At 32.3% G+C, this 11,720-nt stretch overlaps 1 protein-coding gene across 13 annotated transcripts in view; it reads left to right on the top strand.

The window, feature by feature from the left end:
* Positions 1-11,720, top strand: part of IKZF2 (IKAROS family zinc finger 2) — a 144,285-nt gene that overhangs the window by 4,612 nt on the left and 127,953 nt on the right. For 7 of the 13 annotated variants that reach the window (XM_015586723.2, XM_015586722.2, XM_025044413.1 and 4 more), the window contains 2 exons: positions 191-239; positions 1,041-1,148. In XM_015586723.2, the coding sequence (XP_015442209.1) occupies positions 206-239; positions 1,041-1,148 (142 nt within the window). In that variant the 5' untranslated portion in view covers positions 191-205. The remainder of the gene's footprint in view (positions 1-190; positions 240-1,040; positions 1,149-11,720) is intronic. The other 6 variants (XM_025044417.1, XM_025044418.1, XM_006908495.3 and 3 more) reach the window with 1 other exon arrangement.

Genomic DNA, 11,720 nt, shown 5'->3' with positions numbered 1-11,720 from the left:
CAGATCATTTGCAGAAAGAGTTCAGTGACTTGCAAATGAGCACATACAGTACATTGTAGTATGTTTCTTGGGCACAGGTTGCAGCAGCAGCAACATGGGCTAACTGCTTGGAGCTTCAAATAAGTTAAGCATTTTAATGGCAGAACTGAAAGGAATCATTGTGTTAAGAGTATAATCTTTTGTATTGCAGCACTGCACTTTGACTATGGAAACAGAGGCTATTGATGGCTATATAACATGTAAGTATTCATTTTCATTAATTTTTTATTGGTAATAAAATTATGCTTTTGTATTACCTATATTTTAACTTCTCCATTATAAGTTTTTATGATGAATTCAATACTCTTATTTTCTCCTTGTTCACAGCTTTACCATTACATTAGAGAAAATAACAGCACACAAGTGAAATAAGAAGGAAATGTAGAAATATACTTAACTATATTAAAGATAACATGTAAATCAGTAGTAGCTTAGCAGATCCACACTTTCGTATTTGATTAACTAAGTTTAGACTAGATCAGGCTACATATATATCTACTAGTATGGCATATACTAAATATTTACTACTCTGTAACCTAATTTTTCAGACACATAATGTGAAAGAGGATTAGCTTCCTTCAGTTGACATGTTTTTAGCCAATTCTTTCAAACATCCAACTCTGATAGCTAGTATTTTGGAAAATGCTTATTATAAATACCGTATGCTTAATGATTAAATTAGAAGTTAAAAGAAACATTTTTTTTCAACTAAAGGATACTTTAAAAGTCAACTATTTCACTTTTTCTTATTTTACAGTTAAGATTACTGTGATGATGAAATTTTCTAATTTTTTTTTATTGTGGGCTAGTTGTGGTTTTTCATCATTTTGTTCATTTACTATATATTTCTAAATGATATTTCCTTATAGTTTCTTTTAAGGGAAAAAATGTATTACATTAAAATTTCAAGGCTATTCATGCCACTGCATGTATGAAACAAAGTTGCTAATTAGATTTTATATGACGATGAACAGAAACCAAAAGATTTTATTTTGTGAAAGCAGGTGACAATGAGCTTTCACCTGAAAGGGAGCACTCCAGTATGGCAATTGACCTCACCTCAAGCACACCCAATGGACAGCATGCCTCACCAAGTCACATGACAAGCAGTAAGTCTTCATTTTATGATTTTTTTTTTTTCTATTTCTCTAGTGACAGACGTGAATTTGTTAGGTCTGTGGGGTCCTCTCGCAGTGTGGTGTAGCTGCTGCTATAGATTTTGCTAAAGAAAGAACAACAGAGATTTATTCCTGTTCATTCTAGTATCATAAAACATGAGCTTGCTTACTAGTCTGAACTATCCCAAGGTGGCATTTGGGAGCTGGTGCTTACCTGTATCAGGTAAGAAATGTTAGGCTTTGCTGGTTATTGTTTTGACTTGCCAGGTTTATGACTAGATTTGTTGTTGTTGGGTAAAAAAAAAAAGATGGAAACAGGTCACTTCCAAAGGACTCTTCACAGTAAAAAAAAAAAAAGAAATAATTTAATATTGCCTTGGTACAAAGTTAATCCATTAGTGGTAGAATTGCAGTGTTACAGTGTTACTTGCTTTTTTTTTTTTTTTAATGTGAAAGTTTTTCTCTAAAGCATTGGAAGTGAAGTGTAATTGAAAAATTTGTAAAACTCATTTACATCTATTTCTCTAACAAAGTGAAAGTTTTGTTTTAGAATAGAGAAAAACAGAAAATTTGGAAGGATGTTTTGAACTTACAGGAATAGACAGTTTTGGCTACTATTTTTAACGAAGAGTCTTTCATTGATGGAGTAAACATTGTTTTTCTGTAGTAAAAGAGCAATTTACATGTCAATATGCCGTCAGTGACAGAAGACAAAATACTTTAAGAACATGGTTTGTTTTTCCTTCTATTTTATCAGTTTAGTGATCAAGTGTAAATTCTGTATTATTCCCACTCAAACAGTTTGAAATTTTGTGTTTCTCCTATACTTTTGGTATGTGTTATATTCTTATGTAGAAAGGACTTCTGACTTACATGTAACTTGTTTTAATTTAATTTAAAAGTGTTCTATTTGAGTGATATGTGAAGGCAAGGCATTTTCTTTCCTTTTTTTAAACAAAGATTTAATAACTAAAGAAAACCAAATCATCTACTGGATTATGAGCGTATTCTTAAGTTAATTCTGATTACCAGAGAAAACAAATTTTTCTTTCCACTTTCCTCTTACGGTCCTCAAAACTTAAGGTTATTATAAAGCTACTAGCTTTGTAAGTAGTAAAAACTTCTGAATTATAAGCAAACATAGAGTACTATTGAATACATTTTGCAATTCATTAACTTTAAGTGATTCTAGCTATTGACTTGAAATTTTGATTGAACGATGTGAATTTACTTATTTAATAGTTTTCTTTTTATTAATATGAAACACTTCCTAGGAAGCTTTTGTTCTAAAAGCAGTCATCAAAATTCCTTTATCACATAGAAAGAAAAATAGCGAGTGAATACATATTAAATTATAGTGCTGATCTCTCATAGTGGATCTTGTAGCATTAATTTATTTTTTTGCTAGTAGGCTTGATTCGGTAAAAGTTATGCTACTACTTTAATGTAGGCAGTACAGTTTTTACATTTTGCCATTAATGTTACTAATTCCTTGGCAGAATAGATTTTTATTTCTCAGATATTTTTTGTATAACTTCCTAAAGAGTAAAGATAGATTAATGTGCAATTTTTGTTAGCCAAATATTTAGCTATTGGCTTTAGAAACATTGAATATGGGGGGTAGATAATAATGTTAATCATAGATTTTGACTGTCATCCCCTAGCCTCCACTAGTTTGTCAGCAGGAGAATGCTTTTTAATTGGTTAATTGGCTCCTTTATTTGTGAATTTGATTCTGGTTTTACAAGTAGTAGGTTCAAAAAAGCAGTTCACCCATTTATTTTAAAATAAGTAGTGCAGAGTGTAGGCATGGTCATTTGAGCAAATAAGAGCTGTGCTTTTGACATTTGAGCTTTTCACACCCAACGACAGTAAAATTATGTTTGGTAGAAAGGTTTTGTTTTTGTTTTTTAAACTTACTAGCCTGTGGCAATTTCATGTTAGCATGGTTTTTGGCTAAGCTGCACATGTTTTTGCGTTCTTTTCCAAAGAGTTGCAGGTTAAATATTTTGGCTCTCACTTCAGAGCTGTCTGTTGCATCCTTTATGTAGCCTCTATTTACAGTATCTAGGTTACCCACTTAGGTGTTAGATGGAGAAGATACCCATTTTTCCTCTCTGTTAGATCTAGGAGAATATCAGCATTTTAGATTGCCAAAGCAAATAGTGGTAGAGAGGGACTCTTGTCTATTAATTTGAACAAGAGACTTAGATTCGGTCTGTCAGATGTTTTTCTGACTTGAAATAAGTTTTTTTGTGCTTGTGACCTGTCAAATCACTTGTATCCAAGATCACTGGTTTTTGTAAAACCCTTACATGCTTTGTTGACTTTATTAAATGAAAAGAGCTTAATTTATTTTCTGCATTTTTTTTTACATCTTCAAATATACTTCCTGAAGGGCTGTTGCTTCTATAAACAGAATTGCAATTTTGATTGAAAGTATTAAAGCCTAAGGTAAATGTGAAAATTTTTATGTTAGCCTCCAGTAGCAGCCAGGAGAGGACAGGAGTATATGTATAAGAGGGAGAAAGTTATTTTAAAACAGCTTAGAAAATAAAATAATTAAAACCTTTGATTTTTATAAAATAATGAATATTCGGGCCGTAAAGTATTGACAAGATGTGATAACTCACTTATTGTGGCTTTAGCAAAGTGGTCAGTTTTACTATAAGGTCCTAGTCATTTATTTAGGTTATTTGATAACTATACTAAGATGAAAGGTATCTGTACAAGTTGCTGCCAGCTATTGTATAAAAATAATGACAGCAGCTATCATTATTTGACAGTGCTAGAAGAGAGAATCAGTGACTTGGGAGAGAACTAAAAATGTTATAATGCCTGACAGTTTTTGGTTTTAAAATTCAGATATAAGATAATCTTAAAAAGAAGTAAAGGATATTAGTGATCTTAACATTTTATAATGACTACTTCCTATGTTTTAAAATGAATTTTCTTAGAAAACTTCAAACTTTTTCTTCTGGAATAAGGATGTCTTTGATAAGAAGATGAGCATTGTTGCCTGAGATCATTAGTGTACATATTGAGTCTGCTGACAATCTTCAGTGTCAGGGATGACAGTATATGCCTTGATGGCTACTGGAAATACACAGTGTTAAGTGATTCTAAAAATAGAATCTGGAAGTTAAGAATCTGAGACAGACAACTCAGACAGAACAATATAAAAATAATCCATATTGTATTTCGGCCCATCAGATGAAACTTACTTTGTGATTCCTTCTCTTTCTGGGTTAGCTCATTTCCAGTTCTTGCAAAGTTGCTTCAGGATCAGTTTCAAACTGGTCTATGCCTGCTGCTGACTATTTTGAAAACATTTTAAGGTTCGAAAATTATAATTAATCTTATTTTTCTTATCTACTTTTATAATACCAACGAGTAAATTTTATTTGGAAATAGTTTAATGGTATGAAATACAAAATACAAACTTCGTTTCTATTACTTTAAAACCTTCACGCGGATCAAGTTCGAAGTCAATACTATTTATCAGTCAGTTTGATGGCTGGGTGGCATGTATGGAATTGGAAGAAGTAGTAATTCTAGTTTTACAAGACTCTGACCAATAATCAGGTCAGAGAATCTAGCTTATTCTTTTTAGAGTGCTTTGCACTTATTTATTTTTTTTCTTAGTTGCCGTTTTTAGAACCTAGTGAAGCAGAAGTATATTATGATTTCCATTTTTCATATGTGGAAATGGAAGCTTAAAGAAATCACTTGGCCTCTTAGCAGAAGGAAGAAGTTGTCAGGATTGAGACATAAAACTGTGATATTACCTTGTAGGTTAGTTAGATTACTTAACTGATATTTCTCTGTAATGTCATTATCTCAGCGTGCCCACCATGTCCAATACTGACCCATGTTTTGATGACAAAAACTGTGTTACAGAAGTAGAAGAGGGTTCTTATGAGGATGGAATAATATCAGATAATCTTGTTAAGCATATACTTGAGTGTGCTTTTAAAAATATAGCTTGGATTATGGAACTCACTAGCTTTCATATAGCTTAGTTTGGCAGTCACCCTTGGTTGGATTTCAATAGGCTACACCCTAATATAACACCAGATGGGCTTGATGTAAAAACTCACTCTGTTTTGAATTGTGGTACTGAGGCTTGTGTATACACCCAACATACCTTATATTTAGTTTTTACTTGTTAGGAAATTTTAGAATTTGATTTGATTACTTTATATCTATCATTGTCATGGCTATGTACCAAAAGGAAAAAAAAAATAACTAAAAGAAGTATGTACAGTGGAATATTACTCAGCCATAAGACAAGATGTGACATTTGTGACAACATGGGTGGATCTCGAGATAGTCTTGCTAAGCGAAATAAGTCAAACAGAAAAAGTTGAGAAACATGATTTCACTCATATGTGGTATATAAAACTGAAAGAAACAAATGAACAAGACAAACAACCAAAAATTTAATAGGCACAGTCAACAGTTTAGTGGTTACCAAAGGGAAAGGGGGTGGGGGGAGAAGGAGGTAGATAAGGAGAAAAGGGGTTAAATATATGGTGTTGGAAGGAGATTCAATTTCAGGTGGTGAACACACGATGCAATATACAGGTGATGTGTTATAGATCTGTACAGTCAAAACCTATGTAATTTTATAACCAATGTCACCCCAGTAAACTTAATAAAAAAAGAATTATAAAAATAGAAGATGTGTAGGGTTTAATTACAAAAATACTGTGCTGTATGTTTTCTTTGTACCTCATTTCTCCCTTCTCTCCATTTTCAGACTGCTTCAAAGTTAGAATAAAAGTCTGTGTTCGAGAAATAAAACAACTTACTGTAGAAGCGTTATCCTTGTGCCTCTATCTTTGTCTAAATCCGTCTTCCCCAGATTTTTTTTTAAATGTAAATGATTAATTAGGTTCTATTGAGAGCCTTCCTTGAAGCTGTGATGAATTGAGATCTCTGCGTCTCATGCTCTTCTCTCCTATCTTTGAGTAGTGATATATTCTGATCTTACAATGTTCTGAATGATCAATAGCAGGGTCACAGTCCTAAAATGAGTAGGACATGTTGTTTTCTTTGCCTTTTTCCTTTCTGTTTATATAAAATATATTTATTGATCAGTAGTACTTTTCTTTTGTGAATTAATTAATACTCAGAATATCTCTGCTTTGAAATAGATAAGGAGTATTTAGGAACTATTTCCCATATCATAAATGTTTAATCACACTGGAATGAAAGGAGAGGGCATAATTTGTTGAATGTAGATGGGATGCCCACCACTATGCTATATGCATCTTATTATTTCACTTAGTTTCCTTAACAGCTCTGCGAGGTAAGTAGTTACTCCATTTTGTAGCACAGGAAACTAAGGCTCAGAAACTATAGGTTGTAAATGGTTAAAAACACAAGCTTTGGAGTTATATAGGCCTGTGTTAGAAGTCCTACTTTGCCACTGACTTGCCGTGTGACCTTAGGCATGCCACTTCACATCTCTGAGCTTCAGTTTCTTTATCTGTAGAGTGGGGATAAGCAATATCTGCCTCAGTGGATTGCTGTGAGGTTTAAATTGAAGCAATATATGCAAAATGCTTAGAAGAGTTTCTGGTACATTCAATAAATAATAATAATCACTGCTGCTATCAGAGTAGTCAAGTTAGTTTTTCATCGACCTATGACTCATAAGAAAAAGAGTTTGTTTTCAAATCCAGATTGGTTTGAAATTCAGGTCTTTGACTCTTTCGTTTTTACTACATATGTCCATGGAATAGAGGCAGGCATTTCTAATAATTTATGGTAAGAATCGAAGAAAAAGACCTTTTATTATTTAAAGCATCTATGCAAATTTCAGTTAAGAAAAAAGTAGTTTGTCTTTATATTAGAAAAATTTTTTATTGGGTTTCTGAGTTTTATGTTTTTGGTTATATGTAAAGAAAAATCATTACTTACCCTCAGTGCTCCAAAGACATAGGTTGTTAAGAATGGAAAAAGATAAAGTCCTCTTAACAGAGTAACCTATTCATATCTAGAGTCAGTTCTTTTTTAGAAAGTCTGCATCTAAAATTTCACTTTATTGATGCTTTTGGTAATACCATTCATTCTCATTTGATGACATTCATCAAGTTGTAGGACTGATGGTTGCTAATTGTGCATATTGAGAGTAATAGTTTAAGCGTTTGAAACTTGAAGTACGCTTATTAATATAATGCCTATCACTTATAGGCATTTGACATGTTGTATTGTTCTGGTTGATTAATTCAACAAGTATTTATAGGCTACTTTTTATGTGTCTGGCACTGTAAGGTGAATGCAAAGATAAATAATATACCCTGTTTGTCCTCCAGGAGCTTACACTCTAGTTTGAAAGACATCTAAACAGGGCATTATGCTGTGGTAAGCTCAGCATTCTGATTATTATGGGGAGCGAGGGGAGTGCTAGTTCTGAAGACTATCTCGAGGGAGAGGCTGTTTGAGGTGAGACTTATTAAATGAATAGAATTTAGGAGAGAAGTAGAAGGCTTTTTCAGTAAGCACACCCACAATGGGAGCTGAGAAATAACATGTTTTGGGGAATACAAGCAGATTGGTATTTCTAGAGTGTAAAGTTGGAGTCTAGGATAGGAATTTGAGACCTGAGATGAGAATTAATTCTGGAATTAATCAAGGTAAGATGATGGAATATCTTGTGTAAGAGAAATACTGGAGCAGGTTTCTAGGCAAATATTTCCATTTAGTTTAATTCAGGATACAGAGAGTTTGAAGCACCTATGGAATTTGGGAGAGGATAGCAATCCGGCAGGTAGATAGATTAGACTCAAGTGTGAATTTTTCTAATTAGAGAAATTGAATAGGTAGCTTGTGGTTTGGTTTCTTTCTATCCTGTATTACTTTAACAGTAGTTTAATATTTCTTAAAAATTCTTTCCTAAGTAATTCTCAGCATTTGATCAGTGACCTTACTTCCCCAGTTGCCCCATTAAATCAGAATTCTCTATTGAAATGTATGAGCACAGGTTTTAATGAACTCTCTTTGCTTAGTGGAGTCCTTTTATGCTAGTCTCAGAAATTAGATTAGTTGATGTGATTGACTCACTGATTTTTAAACAAAATATGCCGGCCCTTGTCTTTAAAATTTTGTTGTATATTTAATATCATAACCTTTATGGTTGTACATTTTAAAAAATCCTAAGGCTAACGTATGCCAAATACTCCAATGCCTCTACTGTAATGATTTGTCTTTATAACCTGTTTCTTTACATATAAACATATAATTTAAAATATATAAGGAAAGATTTGTTAACTCAATACCAGCCAGTTCTAGCACATTAATAGTTAAGGAATTTATTACTTTTATCCAGAGCTTTTTTGAAAGCTTTGAGGTAAATATACATATACATAATGCATAAGATATATATTATTTGAAAATGATTTGGTATATACTTAATAGTTTTAAAAGTTTATGGTATTGTGCCCCCTGGGGTAAAATTACCTAGAGGGAAAAGTGTAGTATAGATAACATCTTAATTAACATATTTATTGCCTCAAAATATCTATTATGGAACTTCATCTTAAGAATGTAAGCTCTGATTACCCAAGACACTGTGGAATTCCAAATGAATGTTAATGATGGAAATACTTCATCTGAGATTTCCTGTATGTGGAGATTCAGAACTCTCTAGAGAGATATTTTTCATCTTTCAAACATTGATCCAGCCAACATTTATTAAGCACTTACTTTGTGTGATGCACTGCTGATGCTGGGGCACAAGAAATATGTTCGGTTTTTTTTTTTTTTTTTTGTAGAGAAGGACATTATCTTTCAGGGTGCAAATGAATTTATATTTTATATGAGATATTATAATTTTATTGAGTTTAGAAGCAAATAAGTGTGATGTGCTCACCATGATTTATATCCATTATAGATGAATGAATTGCTTCTTACCTTTTACTGTCAAGAGTTCTTCAAAAGTGTATAAATTTGAAAATGCCCAATGAAACAGACAAAAAATACAACCAGCTTTTAAGATAGGTTCCCACAGGATAACATTTCCCCAAGAAATTTTTTATAATGCCAGATTTGGGTCTCAGCCTTGCAAGTTCCAAAACTTGCTTGACAGCACATTGAGAGCGGATTCATATCTCAGAGTTGACTCACATTAAACAAGTTTACAAAATTGATATTTAGAATCAGAATGTCAGTTTTTGGTTAAAAACAACAACAACAAAAAAACATACAAAAAACCCCAACCAATGAACATAGGCTCTGGATCATTTGATTTGACCAGATCATTTTGTTCTTGTGAATTGACCTGTACGGGTCATCAGAGAAGATCATTTTGTTAGGAAGAAATCAGAACAAAGGGAGTAGTTCTATAATTCAAATATTTAATGGCATCAGATTAAGAGAGTCTAATATGATCGGCATCACAATAGAGATACATTGCCATTTGGATCGTTATGGTTGAAGTCTTTTCTCCAGTTCATTCTCTCTTAAATGGACATGGATTTAGATTCCCTAGGTATAGATGCAGCCAACATACTTCTGAGAGTCATTTTTTTTTCCTTGACTTTCTTGGCTAAATTCCCCAGGTTTAGTGTTTAACTTATATTACTTTATATAATCAGGTTACAACCAATTCTTGCCATCCTAAGATGCATTCATTTTCTTTAGTGTAATTTTACATTTCTGCTTTAGATTTGCTAAATGTTGATTTTATAGCTTAACTCTATGAAAGCAATCTTTTAATGCCTATAAAGGATAACCCAACTATTATTATAAATTCAGACTTCCATTCCCAGAAATGTTGATTGGAGGTGTAGTTTAAGAGGTGTTAATATCTATTATAAATGAAGATGGAAAATAGCACTGCCACCTGAGAAAGACACCTTAAGTTAGCTGGGGATTTAGAAGAGCTTCAGTTTATAGGTCAGGAGGAGCAAACATCACAGCAGTTTCATGAAATCATTGAAGCTATCTGACTATGTCAAAGAGATTTTATAGAAAATTATGCTAGTTTAATTTAGGTAATAGGGAGGGCTATCTTAATTACTGAGTGTTAATTTAAGAATATTTTTCAAAGCATACAGCTTTATTTTGGGAATACATTGATTACAAAGAAATTAATTGGAGATTTTCTAGATGTGAATCTTTGGGGGAAATGACCATGCCTCATCTTTTCATCCTCAGTATAGAGTGTCATACTGGGGCATCGTGGGAGCCCAGTCACTATTTGTTGAATTAAAGAACTACTTAAGTTTAGCATATTCCATATGTGTACTTAAATAATGTGCTTCTGATCTATTTGAGGAAGTTTGGAAACTTAATTTCTTAGATGTTGAAATAACTCTGAAATCATTCTTGTGATTTTTTTTTTTCTGTTTGAGTATGCATTTATTTTAACCATGTCTCACTCTAAAAAGAATTTTGTAATCTTTAGATCAGCCCCTCAAAAGATGATCTCTAAGATTCTAAATAGCTCTTAAGTTTTCTGATTCTATACAATTTTGTTTAGTCGACTCGAGGTTAATGTAAATGTTTCTGTGAATATTTTATGGTCGTCATCATCATCTTTATTACTAATATCTTTATATAGCCCATTTAGAGTTTACAGATTGACTTCCACATGCTTATAATTTTAAAATTAGTTCTCTATCACTTATTTAAAACTGCTTTTAGTAGCATGTACAAAATGGAATGCTTCAATTAACTTTTCTTATGCACTGCAGATATTTTGAGGAGCACATAATTAATCAGTGTAAAGTCACGTTCTAATAAATTAACATTCTGGGTGTCTACACCTTTGACATTTTTGTCATTGCCCTCTTATTATCATGGAAGCTGTAGCTCTCCTTACACCTGACGATGTCAACTCTACCTGCTTTTTACTAAGACATCAGTATGCAGGGCTCAGTCATATTTTGAAGTGCTAGGACACTACATTGCTCTGTTTCCATTGAATTAACTTTAAGAATTTCTGGTTTGGTTCTGAAGAGGCATAGTTTTTTCTACATTATATAAAACATTTTCTGTTATGGTAATTTTCGTGATGATCCATATTTTGTTGTTTAAAACAAACATTTTAACAAGTAATATTTACACATGGATATATATTTTATCAGACATATCTTACAAGTCTTTGAATAAGACATGCCAGCATCTTTACTACGTAGATCATCTGACACAGATTGCCTTATTTTCGATCCATTGTTACCTTTTTGACTGAAAAGTAGAATTTCTATACCTTTTAGGGCAGAGGATATATGTTTAATTACTAATGGAAACAGGTCCATTTATTTCTATTGGAAATGGTTACTTAGATAATCCACATATCACTTGGAAATTTGACCGTTTAAGAATTTTTAGGTATTAAAAATAGGTAAGTAGTACATAATCATTTTTAGATACTGCTTTAAATTACAATCTTAAAAACACTGGTTCTAATATTTTGAAATATAAAATGAATTCTATTGTTGAATGTTTACAAAATATTCGAAAGCAGTGATAGATTTGTTTTGGATATAATAGAACTAGAAAAAGAAATATGAGATATTTTCTGTGAGTCTGCTGTTTTTAAACTCTCAAAAT

The sequence above is a fragment of the Pteropus alecto genome, unplaced genomic scaffold (genome assembly GCF_000325575.1).
Source record: "Pteropus alecto unplaced genomic scaffold, ASM32557v1 scaffold182, whole genome shotgun sequence".
Classification (NCBI taxonomy): Eukaryota; Metazoa; Chordata; class Mammalia; order Chiroptera; family Pteropodidae; genus Pteropus; species Pteropus alecto.
The sequence above is the reverse complement of the archived record's forward strand: the minus strand, read 5'-3'. Positions and strand labels throughout refer to the sequence as shown.